This window comes from Lutjanus erythropterus, chromosome 2 (assembly GCF_056507025.1).
Source record: "Lutjanus erythropterus isolate fLutEry1 chromosome 2, fLutEry1.hap2, whole genome shotgun sequence".
Classification (NCBI taxonomy): Eukaryota; Metazoa; Chordata; class Actinopteri; order Lutjaniformes; family Lutjanidae; genus Lutjanus; species Lutjanus erythropterus.
The window spans coordinates 45,053,778-45,067,798 of NC_139318.1; the positions used below are offsets into that span (position 1 = coordinate 45,053,778).

General features: G+C 38.6%; 1 protein-coding gene across 1 annotated transcript; it reads left to right on the forward strand.

The window, feature by feature from the left end:
- The first annotated feature begins 1,140 nt into the window (after positions 1-1,140).
- Positions 1,141-13,380, forward strand: psmf1 (proteasome inhibitor subunit 1). The gene is made up of 7 exons (XM_084740870.1): positions 1,141-1,383; positions 3,521-3,673; positions 5,074-5,156; positions 6,028-6,219; positions 10,788-10,844; positions 12,328-12,489; positions 13,038-13,380. Exons 1-7 carry the CDS (start codon positions 1,255-1,257, stop codon positions 13,087-13,089), a joined length of 828 nt encoding a protein of 275 aa, XP_084596996.1. The 5' UTR covers positions 1,141-1,254; the 3' UTR covers positions 13,090-13,380.
- The last annotated feature ends 641 nt before the right edge of the window (positions 13,381-14,021 follow it).

Consider the following 14,021-nt stretch of genomic DNA (forward strand, 5'->3'; position numbering starts at 1 on the left):
TGGGAAGCGAAGTCTTTTGATACAAAGGAAACTGCCATAAACGGAATCAACAAACAGAAATAGTGTTAATAACAACAACGACAATAATAATAATAAAAATAATAATAATAATAATAATAATAATAATAACGGCATGTGGGTACCTATTATCATATGGACCACAAGTGTAAAGGAAACTAAAAAATTAAAAGAAAATGTCAGAGAAAAATAGCATTGTATAATAGATATAGGCATGAATAACTTTGTTTACAAATGAATTTATTAATCCAGCAATTTAAATTCAAAATGGACATATAAGCAATAATGTAATATTCCATAAATAATGGAATTTAAAATCTATTTGAAATAATGATAACACCATGTATTATTGCTTGAACAAAGATACATTTTTGCCTATTAAAAATAAATATCCTTTTTATTATTCTTTTCTAACTCTTTGTTTTTAATAGGTCACAGTAAAGTGAAACAGTGAATTATCACCAATAAACTCCTGCTGGGAATACATTTTTACACAGCGGAACGACAATTCCTGAGCATATTTTCACGCCGGGACGCTTTATGGGTTGGATCAAAACACAATGCTCTGTAAAGTTAGACACAATACACCACCGGTTTTCCGATATTTTCATTTTATTAAAACAAAATGCAATCAGAGTAAGACGATTATGAAAAAGAATACTATGAAATATGGAGAAATAAATCAAAAAGATCATCTGGTGGTTCCGGACATTTTTTGAAGCTTTATTTGTTGTTAAAAATAAATAAATAAATAACGAAAATGTCATCATGAAACCTAGTCTATAATTAATGGCATAATTATTGCTGCTATTGATGCAGTTTCATTAATTTATTCTCATTATTAAATTACTATTAAATTGAATCAACAGCGTTATGCACTTCTTTAATACAGAAAGTGGCACCTCAAATTAATTTTAAAAAATGGATCTATCGATCTAAAATCAATTTTATTTATTGATTGATTTTTATTATGTTATTATTCGGTTCGCGTTGTTTGTATTGTTGTTTTTAAAGGTAGGTGCCGTTTAGTTTTAGCCTTTTTATTTGCATGAAATTTGTTAGCTGGATTGACAGCACCGATTGTCGATCAAAACGTTTCACTGGTGCTTTTACATTGAAAGGCACAGGCAGGAAGTGGCTGTTGTCGCTTGGAGCCTGACGCAGTGAGGACTTTCGTTTTCATTTCTTGGACATGAAACCTACTTAATGTTGTTATAGTCGTTTGAGTAAAGAAACATGGCAGGCTTAGAGGTGTTATACACCTACGTTTCTAACAGTATCAGCTGTCCACAGGACGCTGTTGTGTGTTTCGTCCACTGGGACATGATAAAGAGTGGATACAGGTGCATCGGATCTGGAGACGAGGTGAGTTAAATTAGCAAACATTAACCAGCTAAAACGATCTAACATGATGTTAAAGCTAACACTAAACTACTATAGGTATATCTGATGTCTTGTCGAAACAACGCTACACTGAACCCCGTTCATATAAAGCTACAGTGATTATTTGTCAAAACCGTTAAAACTAACGTTATATATTTGGAAAAAATGTTTAATGATTATGCATGAATCAAGTCCGACGACCCTGACATACTGTTACCACTGCCTGCTGTAAACTATGAGGGTCATAGGATAAACAGAAACTGAACTAAATTTCTAGCAATATACCTGCGGCTTTGTGAATTAGTTAAACGCCGAATTGAAGAATTGATCGTAATTGCTGAGACTAAGATTGTGTTGTCTGTTTTCACAGAGGTTATTGACCCCCGCTTTTTAGGAAAATATTAAAACAGTCAGTTTTTCAATGGAATTCCGTTCTCGCTAACTTGCCGCACGCTCAGTTTAGATTAGCTTCCCAAATGAGCACGTAAACAGACGTCATGTAGCGAACTGTACTCGTAATGCAAATGTATTTTAACTTTGTTCTAACGAACTGTCGAGATTGATGCAGAAACCACCAGCATTTGTTTTAAAATAGAGACATTATGACGAACTCTAAAAACTGTCATGTCATCTTTAGCTAGCTAACAGTGTTGTGCCACTTGGGGCCAGTCAGATTAAAACATCCCACTGACATTCTTGCCAACTTTAAGACCTCAAAATGGTAACAGAAAATTTTAAATAAATAAATATGTTCCTTCCCTTTTCCCATCACGAGCTAAGGGACGTAACACAAATTTAATTGGCTTAAAATCCATATATGCCTGTATAAAAAGAGAGGATAATAATTTGAGGAAAATGCAACCAAAAAAGACAGGGGAAAAATGAAAGACACAATGTGAAGAAAAGCCCTAACCAATCAATAAAATAATGATGCAATAAAAACAAAGAAGTATATGAACAACTATGCAGAAGGGGAAAATAGAGAATAAGAAAAATATACAATGTATTTATATATACTCATCAAGAAATAATTAAACATATTTAAATAAAAGTGAAGATGATTTCATTTTGAAAATCTCTAAAGTTGCCCTGCTCTTGAAAACATCTATTTCTGTATTCTGTAGATACACCTCAATACACCTCAAACTGAGAGAATGCCGCTCTGGCCATTTATTTATATTTATAGGAATGGATTACTTAATTAAATAACATTTTTAAAAGTTGTGGAACAATGATAGCTTTCTGAATAACAGGACAGAGAGTTTTATGGAGTTGCCAGTGTTACAAATTGTTTATACAGCAAATAAAGTTTATGAAGATCAGAGGGGTATGTATTTGCTCAAACAGTATTACCATAAATCAAATAGGTATAAAGCATTGAATAATATAAAGTTAACAAACAAGAAATGATCAATGAATTGGTGACTTTTATAGAATGAAAATAACAAAAATCACAAAATAATGAGCCTGCAGATGACCTGTAACTGACACTTATTATCTGGTAAACAAACACAATGGGTCCACAGTCCACAGCATTTAGACTTACGTTTTCCAATCTCAAATTTGATCACAACAACAGAGAAAATTAATATTTTACAAATGTTTTTAGGATATGATAGTTACGCTGCTCTTACATAAAATGTGCCCCTTTCCTTTAAAACTTTATGTAAGAAACAGGAATTCTCTTTTCCAGGACGTCTGGAATTTGCTTGAGTATTTCTTTCTCTCAGTAGCCTATTCTCCATTCACTATAAATAAATGTTACTCTCTCTCTGTCTCTCACTCACTGAGGAGGACAAGCTATGGACATGGATGTATTAAGGACAACTGGATGCAGCAGGTGCAAGCAGCTCATGTCTGTGTCACATACATACCAGGAAATGACATTTGGTGTAGCTGTATTGTTGTTCAGGTGAAAACAGTAGCCTTTAAGAGGGCTTGTACAAGCTGTACAGTGCCAGAGACGGGTTATGATATCAAAAAGGGGAAAAAAAAAGTTATAAATCGGCAGAAATATGAGGGAATTGTGACCTGTGACCAGTGTCCTGACGCTGTTATTTTGCACTCTCTTGATCCCTCTTTCTCTTCCTGTGTCTCTCCCTCTTTCTCCCACCTGCAGCCCCGCAGCAGCGATAAGAAGTCGGAGCTGCTTCCTGCTGACTGGAGCAGCAACAAGGAATTGTACAGTCTGCGATATAAAGCCAAAGACAGTGACACCCAACTGCTGCTCAAAGCCATCGTGGTCGACTCCACTTTGATCTTCAACCTGATGGTAGGCACGGCTGACACATGTACAGGGAAATGTGCCCAATATGAACTTATAGATTAGGTGTGTCTCATTTCTCAGTGTTTGTTTTTTTCTATCTAACCCTGCCTGCTTGTGGCATCTGATGCATGTCTAAAGAACAAACAACACCGTAAGGATGACAAAATATAGCTTACCCTCCTTTATATCTTACTTGATACCATGAAGATTATTTTTTTACGGTAGACTTTGTAAATGTGAATGACAGTTGTCAGGGCATAAAACCAATAATCTGTTGATCGAACAATGGCGTAATCATTAGTGCTAAAAAACTCAAAAAGTTCAATTGAATCGTAACCTTAAAATTGAAAGTCATATCAAATTGTGGATGTGGAGGATTGTAGGTTGATGCTGTTGTTGGAGTCGACTCCACTCCACGCTGCAGAAAGACAGACGACTTAAATTGTTGAATGATGAGACAAATTAGAAAGAAAATGCTCCAATCACAGCAACAAACAGTAGATGCTTCATCATTATTGCCATTATTCCTGTAGGATTGTTGATCATCAGGAGGAACATATGCATCCATTAATTCTTTGCAGGTGCTGGATAACAAATATTTGCACAAAACTACAAAAACATACCTGAGGAGGAGCATCTGTGGTTTAGACAATTTAAAACAATGACAACAATCATGTGCACAAAATATTTTTTCTTTTTTTTGGCGCTCAGTCCGAATAAGACAATACTCCTGCTCAGCGTTTTACATGACTAATGAAAAGATATTCACAATATTTCAGCCCAATGAAAAATTTCTGTCATTTTCGTCACACAACAAAAAGCAGTTTGTAGACATTTTTAGTCAGCTGTCCTCGGGACACTACTCTTCTGTCACTTTGGTTTGGACTTAAATACTCCTGATGAAAATGGCTGGCTGAGCACTGTTGGCTTTGTCTAAATATTATCTAATAACAAAACTATAACTAGAAAAGAATAATTAAATAAAACAAAATAATTTTTGAGGGCTGGATTATTAGATTTTGTAGATCACATCAGGGGCCGGGCGGGAAACGGCCTCCGAGACTCCGATGGAGAGAATACACTCTTACATGACTGCAGCAAGATGAGAAGCTGCACTGACCACTGGAGGTCAGCAAAAACAAGATTTTCAGATCTAAAGGCTCTAATGTTATCATCTGTCCTGATGATCATTGGTCTTATATGTTGGGATCAGGTTTCAGTTTGTACTTCAGTAAATCATCCGCTGTTTTCTTTTTCAGTCTCTTTTACATGCCACTCTGCCTTTGTGAAAAGCTGTTTATTTTGAGAAACAAATGAACAGGTATTGATCTATTGCTTGTGTGTTTCTGTGATTGTCTTTTTCTGTCTTTGTAATGCGTGTACCCGTTTTGTGTTTGTGTGTGAAGAACTGTGGCACACAGCAGGTCTCAGACTTGACGGTGAACATCAGCGATCATGTGGATGCTGACCAGTTGCACACATTTGACAGGTTGGTGTGTCTTTTTTCTTTTTTTTTTTTTAAAGGTTCAGCAGCTCATTTTATTGGTAAATATGAAAAACACCAGCATTTGTTCACTGATGATGAAGAGGTGAGACCTAGTTAACCGGATGTTTAAATAAAATCTTCCTTTATGACTAACCAGAAAACTTCCTGATGATGATCATCAGCAGGGGTCAGATTAGTTTGGAGTCTCCTGAGCTTTATTAAGGAAACACTTTGCTTATACTGTTTCCCTTCATGGTCCTTACAGATGCTGGAAATCCTTGAAAATGCTTGAGTTTTAATGTAGTGTTTCCAAGGTTTTAAAAGAGCTTGGATTTTGGATAAAGTACTTGGAGCTGCTTGAAACTGCGATTGCATTAATTCCACTATAAATCACTGTATGACAGATTAGTTTGAGAGAGCCGAAGTTCTTTCGTCTTTTCAACACTCACAACATGCCACACACAGGAGATCGCTGTTTCAGTATATTCACTGCTCGGTCTGTAAAATGCCAGAAAATATTGAAAAATTGTTGATGAGTTTTTCCCAAAGACGTCATCAAAAGTTTTGTTTTGTCCACAACCCAAAGATATTTAGTTTACTGTCAGAGTGGAGTAAATAAACCAGAAAATATTCACATTTAAGAAGCTGAAATCAGAGACTCAAAATGTTTAATTGCTTAATTAATCCTTAAACCCTGTTTCTTGACAGAGTGTCTTTAGTTTAATGTTTTCCAGAACATGATGCTCCGTTACCAACAACTAGAAAGTACTTGACACTTGCATTGTAGACTCAACTGCACAAAAACAGCCAGGGAGGCTTAATGAACTTCATTTAGACAAATTCAGTTAAAAGCGGGATTTTTTTTTTTTTGCAGTGTGTTCAAGGATTCAGACAGTTTGTCAGAAAAAGTGAGAACTCAGCTGCTGCCTGCCCAGGACAGACAGACGGGACAGAAGGCGGAGATGAAAAGTCGGAGGGAGGAGGAGGAGCAGAGACGAAGAGGAGAGGACAGTGACCCCCTCCGCATCCCCAACAGACATCCTCGCCAAGGAACACAGCCACACTGGTAGGTGACGACAGTCTGTCTGTCTTTGTCTTCATGCCAAAAATCTATCTTGCATCGCCAAACTTCTGTGTAAATATCTCCTAAAATATCATCTAGGATCAACAATGGTGGTACAGCTGAAAAACATTTTGTGATGTCATGTGATCCAAAAGCGTGAAAGTGCACCTTACTCACCGCACTTCATTTTAAATTTCACATGCATTTGTACCCCTCTGTTTATCGCTTAACATTCATTTTTACCACCGCCATGTTTTTTTTAGTTCTACCCCTCATAGAATGTTGGCAAAAACAAACAAAGGGAGAAAGAATTCTGGAATGTGACATCAACAAAACCAGTGACATCATCAAAGCCAGTTATTTGACTATAAACCCAGAACTCAACAACCTGACTTCAAACAAACACTTGGACACTTCACAGACACCGTCTGAGACACAAGGTTGTTGGAGAGACACTTCAGCAGTGTCTGATTGACAGGACCAAGCTGAAGGAGGCAGAGAAGAAGCTGCAGGAGGAGAGCAGCTTAAGGATCCAGCTGGAACAGGAGGTGGAGAGGCTCAGAGGTCTTTCAGCTGAGTCCCCGGACAAGTCTGACAACACTACCAAAACCAAAGAGCAGCTCCTCAAGGACTTGAAAGAGGCACAAAGCCAGATTTAGGCTGAGAAGCTCCAGACTGACCTCCTCAAGAAAGTACTGTTGGAGGTCTGCCATCAGTTTCACGACAGAGTCTCCAAGGACCTGAAGCTGGTGGAAATCTGAAAACAAAGCCCTGGAGCAGGATGTGGAGATGGAGAGGAGGCAGAAACCAGACTGCAGACAAGCGCTGGAGGACATAAAGAGGCAGCTGGAGGAAAAGACCAGCTCCAAACTCGAGCTGGCCTCCAAACTGAAAGCACAGGCAGCGGCCAATCAGGAGCTGCAGAAGAAGGTGGAGGTGCTGAGCAAGCACACAGACTGCAAAGGCCGATGGTCTTTAATATTAATATTAATTTTGCATAAACCCTGCAGTGTGCCTTGCATTGTTTTTAAAGGAGACTTGAATTTTTTATTATTATAATTATTATTATTTTTGTTGAGACTGCGTTTTGGACATGCAGCAAGTCGTTCGCAGGAAGGCTAAGGACAGAATACCTGAAGCATCCCAAGAGCACCTGTATGCGATCAATAAATAGACTCAGACGTATTTCCACTCTGTTGTCGTCAAATGAAGGCTTTAAAATAGGCTCCTGTGTGTAACCCACACAGACACAACTCACAAATACACAACCATCGCACACACACAGGCTTTGGATGTGCTGAGTTTGTTCTTTGTAGGAAGTCTAGACAGACGAGCTGCTAGTGGACTACAACAGCAGAGAGTGAATGAGGGCAGAGCTCGGCCTGTGTGTGTGTGTGTGTGTGTGTGTGTGTGTGTGTGTGTGTGTGTGTGTGTGTGTGTGTGTCTGTGTGTGTGTGTGTGTGTGTGCGTGCCGCAGGACAGATTCAATCACTCTGCTCTTCACTCCTCGTCTCTTCTGCCCCTCCTCTCCTCTTCCCTCCTCGCTCCCCCGTCCTCTTCGCTGTGACCCGATCAGATGAGATGCGAGGTGATGTCAGCACTTTATCGACCTCGCTGCTGTCGCCTCCTTGTCCCTGGAGAGACAGACAGACAGACAGACAGACAGAGAGAGGCGGGGAGGGAGATAAGGATGCGATCAAAACAATGACAGATGGAGAGAAAGTAAACCACAATCTGACAGAGAGAAAGAGAGAGAGAGAAAAGACAAAACGGGACAGAAAACAAGGAAAACAGATAAGAGACAGAAAGTGGGAGAAAGAGAAGTGAAAGAGATGCGGAGAGACGAGGAATGATGAATGAGAAAGCAAAAACTGAGTCAGAGCTGCAGACAGCAGAAAGTCTTGGAAACAGGCAGAGAGGAGGAGGAGGAGGAGGCTGGAAAGATGAGAGTGGAGAGGAAGAGAAACGGACAGAAGAGACATCAGGAATGATTCAGAACAGGTGAAGGTTGGACGGATAATTCAGAAACACGCAGAAAATCTTCACCTACAGCGTTCGCTTTCAGCAGACACCAGCCTGTCTGTGTGATTCACTCTGAATAATTAGGATTACTAATGGGATAACTGGGATTATGAGTGGGATGAGTAATGTATAATGTTGAGCTGAAATTAAATTTTAGTGATCTGTGTGTGAATTCTGTCGCCAAAGAGTGAAAGATGCTGCAGATGTAGGGTTGCAAATTTTGTACATTTTCCTGAACTCATAGTTGAAAATGCTAACAATCAATTAATCAATTAAATTTATATCAATAAGAGCCAAAACTTTCAAGTTTCCTTATTCAACAAATGCAATTACTGCCATTTCTAGACTATTGATTAATACTTTTTAGTCATTATATTTGGGTCTTTTTATGCCTTCCATTGGTAGGACAGCTGACGTGGGGACAGGAAAGGGGGACAGAGGAGTGGGGTCGGGGTCTGCAGCAAAGGGCCACAAGGACTCACAACCTCAGTACATGGGGTGTACACTCTTATCAGGTCACTGATTAACACACTTTTAATCAGTTAAATTCTTAACAGTGATTAATGATTACTTATTTCACATCCCTAATATGCAGATGAAAAGAGGAAAAATCAAATCAAAGTGCTGCAACTTTATTATTACTTTATGTAGATTTATTAGCAGAATATGTGTTTTCATCAGTGTTGATAAATCTGTCAGTTTTCCCCATTAATCAATAAGTTGTTTAGTCTACAACATGTGAGAAAATATTGATCAGGGTTTTCCCAAAGTCATGAGTCCCACATGTCATGAGTCTTTGAACAGCAACGGTCCACAAACAGAGGCTGAGAAGTTGGAGGTCTGCAGGAAGGGTCCAGAATGAGCACCAGCCACCAGACACATGCTGGTTAAATATGTATATAAACAGCTGGTAGATTTGCTTTATTCACCAGCCAAAAAAAAAAAACCTCAGTGGTAATCTATTGAGCAGCCGGTAAAATCTGAACATCGCTAACCATTTAGCTGATGGACAAAACCGTTCATTTTGAATCCTGTGTGTCTCCTGCAGCTCTTCATCTGACAGCTCCGATCCGCCGTCAAAAATGTCGGACGTAGGAGCTCGCCTATTAATTAGCCTCTGAGGCTGACGCGCTTTGCTTTTAGTTTGATTACCGTACGCTGTGTTGCTTCTTCATTGAATCCACTGGTTTTTCTTTGTTGTAGCATAAAACACTTTTATTTCTTCCATGCAAAAACATGAACAACGTCCATTTTTGTTCCAAAAAAAGACCAAAACGCTCAGTGGATGGCGTGACAAACACTTAAGCGCCACAGCGGTAAAAAACCCTTTGCCCTTGCGGGTCAAACACCTGTCGACAACAGTAACCCTCCTACCTTTACACCTGAGCATGACAGTGTTACAGCGACACCCAGTGTTCAAACAGTGAACTACGAATTAACCTCTGGATTATTTCAACTACGTATTTGGCTCCTACACCAGAAATGACCGTTTGTAGAGCAATATTGGTGAGCTAAGGATAAACAAATTGCATTTCCTGTGACTACTTCATAATAAAAGCCAATTTGTATTTCACCAGTTGAATGCTTTTATTGTGAAGCAGCAGCAGGATCTGTTTGTTGAGATTACTGAACGTAGTACTGCATTTTTTCCTGCAGCGTCACCTAGGGCTTAACGAATTGTGATTATTTAGACTGATATTGCAATTGCAACATGATTTCCAGTTTTAGAGGTAATGATCATTTTTACATCATTATTCTTATTTTAATTTAAAAACATGTTAAAGTGACTTTGGTGTGACTTTTTTGCACCATATGAAGATGTTTTTTTGTTTTTTTGAAGATGTTTGTGTGTATTGTGTATATTTATTTTGTATCGGTGTGCCATAGACTCAGTCACCATTGTCTAATTTAATTCGGTGATAGATGGTGACTCAACAGACATTAATTGAAATGGAAAGAGAGATTGCTACTTTAAGATACGGACTTAAAATCCTCCCTACCTCACTGTACTTATACTCCATGTCCAACAAATCCTCCTCCAGTTTCTGTAACACGAGCCTTAAATCTTTCTCTTTCAACATGATGCTTTTTACATCCCAACAGTACACGCTCAACGTTCTCTGTGCAGATACAAACCTCACATTTATCTATTTCTTCAGCTACAACAGAAAACTGGTGTTTTCTGCCCTCATGTCTTGAATATTACAATTCGCTGGATTCATTTAAGCCAACGAGCTGCAGCACGATTAACTCCACAGCGTTCCCGTATGATCTCCTCTGTGTAGAAACTGTTAAAAAATATAGTGAAAAATGCCCTTCAAAATTTCCCAGAACTTTTTCAAGAGTCTTAAATTGATTATTTTGTCCAACCAACAATCCAAACCCAAAGATATCCAGTTTACAATGTTACAAAATAGAGAAAATCAGCAAATACTCACATTTGAGAAAGTTAAGATATTAGTAGCAATTTTGCTGTATAAATCACTGTGTAATAAATTTCTGTATACGATGAGAGAAGGTTAATGTGTTGTCATGTTTGTGTGTTTTAGGCCCGACCCCATGATTCCTCCGTTCGCTGCTGGAGGAGCAGATCTGGATCCCTTTGGGTGAGTGAGTGTCTCTCTCTCTCTCTCTCTCTCTCTCTCTCTCTCTCTCTCTCTCTCTCTCTCTCTCTCTCTCTCTCTCTCTCTCTCTCTCTCTCTCTCTGTCTCCCTCTCTCGTAATAATAAATGCTATAAACGATTTTTATGGAAGTCGTTGTCAGATATAAATTGAAGCATCAGTGTGTGCTTTTGTTCTAATCTGGGATTTTGGGGATGAACAGTCAGTCTGCGCAGTAACAGACAGACAGCAGAGGATTACTGGCTCTGGTCCAGACTCCGTCTGCCAGATATAAACGTGAAGCTCTTCACCACAAACATCAGAGCACCAGGATGGACACGGTGGAGAAAATACCAAACAGAATCGATCGAGCAGCACTGAGTCTGTGTTTAGTCTTAACCTCAACTTAAGCTTTTTTTTTATTGCTTTCCAATAGGGCTTCCCCACTGAAGTGTCCTGCACTAGTTTGATTGTTTGGACACGATTAACTCACAAAAACTGCTTTAACTTCTTGTAAATGAACAAATTATATTTTATTTTTATTATGTTGATGGGTTTTTTAGGCTCCAGACATTTTCAAATTACTTGTTTTGTCCAACCAACCAGTCTAAAGCCTTAAACTATTGGTTTTATGGTGATATAAAATAGATAAACACATCTGTGAAGCAGGAAGTAGATGTGTGAAGACTTCAGAATGACCTTGTATGTGTAAACATACTTGGCCAATAAAATAGATTCTCTTTCTTTAACAACAAGCACTGAACTCAGGAGAAACCCTGAATATTATTCAGTGAAAATAAAGAGAAATAAAAATATTTAAACTGTAATTATATTATAATAAATAGATATGAATCATAATAAATATTATAAATCATAATTCTGAATATTTAAACCATTTTAAATGTGTTTTCTTTGCCTGGGACAGTCAATTTACAGACAGTGAAAACAAGATGTTTTTCTCTTATCTTGGTAAGTGTGTTCTCAACCAAAATTTTCTCTTACCTCAGAAACAGGAAAACATCGTGAAATCCCAGAAATCAATGGGTGTTAAAAAGATATGTGAAAATATAATTAAAAAGACCCAATGGGACAGGTGCTGGATACAGACAGAGATCCGCACACCAAAAAAGCTCCTCTTTAAGTATTTATTAGCCTGATCTGTCTTTCTGACAAAATAAGAACAAATTATGAATACAGACAAAAATAAGAGAAAATTTGTTCAAATAGAGCTTCCAGCTTGAGGCCCATTGTGTTTTATACTTTATGTATTTATATGTCAAAATAAAATTCATTTGACATCCTTGAAAACAGCTGAAAAATTAACACTTTTTTTGCTCCCTTCATCAAATAAAACTGGTTTGGATAATAAAACACCAATTAAACTGAAATTAAGGGAGAAAAAAGTAAGTGAAATAAACGATACAGTAGACTTTTTCCTTCTCTTATGTCCGTCCTCTCTTTCACTCTCTTCTTGCACCCGCCCCTCAGGTCTCGCGGCGGTGGCGGGATGATAGTCGACCCGTTGAGGTCGGGGTATCCTCGCTCTGGTTTTGACCCATCCAGCGGCATACCAGACATTCTGCCTCCCGGCGCTGTTCCCCCGGGGGCTCGCTTCGACCCGTTTGGACCAATCGGGCGACGCAGACCAGGGTGAGACAAACACACACACACACACACACACACACCTCTCTGTCTGTCCTCTTAAAGGATCCGTTGACAGTTTTCGAGTCTTAGAACAAAATCCTCATTCTCATATGTGCATCGACAAATTGAGTTTTTGGATTTGCTCAGACTGCAGGCAAATCATATTTGTTCCTCAGATCAGATCTTTAAGACAGACTGAGTGCGCTGTCATTTGTAAGTGAGCAGTTTGGATTTGTGTGTCCAGACATCACCAGTCCATCTGCGTCGGTTGCTGTGGTAACGAAACAGGCTTCTAACTCTGTGTGATCCTCCACCCTGCTGTGGTAGACGCAGCTCTGCTCAGCCACTCTGATACACTTCCATCACTCAGCGTTTGATGTTGTTGTTGTTGTTGTTGTTGTTGTTGTTGTTGTTGTTGTTGTTGTTGTTGGCTGTAACGTCCAGACTGGGGCTTTTGGCGTCTTTGCTTCCTCACCATTGAAAAGAGTGAGAAAAGTGAACCACTGAAAATATGACATTATTTTGTGTCTGTGTGTGTGTATGTTTTTTTTAAGGCCGGATCCAGACCACATGCCCCCGCCTGGATATGACGACATGTTCATGTAGTACCCAGCAGTGCTACCTGCTTTTCTACTTCCTGTTTGCTTCATCCTGTCCTCTAGCCAATAGGAGTCGAAGGTGGGGAAAGTTCTCATCTTCACCTCCTCCAGGGTTGTTGGGTTTGATCTGGTTTTGTGGCCCCGGAATAAAAATGTTTGCCTTTTTATTTTCTCCTGTTTTTGAGAACGAGGGGTTTGTTTTCCAGTTGTTCAGTTCATATAACTAACGTATAACTCTTGCATATAACTGATGTAGAAGCACCCGACTCTTGATGTAAAATTGGTGTTATCGTGTGAGCTGAAATCGGCCACTCAGTTATCAGTTAAAGATATAGTTGATGTTAAACCAACATTAGAAGAAAAGCTGATTTATTTTGGACTGCAACTTAAAAAAAAACTGATAGACACTCACACTCATTCATCCTAAACTCATATGTTTACCAGCATATTAACAAACGTGTGTGCTTTATTATTTTGAACTAGACATATTCTGAAGCTGTGAGGTAACATGTCAGCAGCCTGTAGGGTGCGTTAGCAGGTCTTTCCTCTACTTTCTAAATGATAGAAGAAAGAGAATTCTTATCATCCCATTTAACTGCATCTTGTAGTTATAATTTATTCATAAAAAATGTCTTTCTGTTGTGGATACATTAGAAAACATGAAACTGTTGTTCTTTACATTTGTCTTTGTTTGGATTGTTGATTAAACGACTTGGTTGGTGAAATATTTCATGCCAAAAAACTCTTAATAAAAATGTCAGACTTTACATTTGTGCCTGTGTTGTTGCTGTTGAGTGTTTTTTTTTTTTTTTTTTTTTTCCTGCAAATGTGTTGTGCAGAAAATTCAGTGTTCACACTCTGTGGGGGGTCGAACTGCCTGAGGACGGAGGAGGTGAAGTCCTGCACTGAACTGATTTCAACTTTAAAGAACAATGGTGT

Excerpts from the sequence above, each read along its gene's own strand:
- psmf1 (XM_084740870.1), top strand. The coding sequence starts at position 1,255 with ATGGCAGGCTTAGAGGTGTTATACACCTACGTTTCTAACAGTATCAGC. Across the intron at positions 1,384-3,520 it reads GCATCGGATCTGGAGACGAG|CCCCGCAGCAGCGATAAGAA; the intron begins GTGAGTTAAATT and ends TCCCACCTGCAG. Across the intron at positions 12,490-13,037 it reads ATCGGGCGACGCAGACCAGG|GCCGGATCCAGACCACATGC; the intron begins GTGAGACAAACA and ends GTTTTTTTTAAG.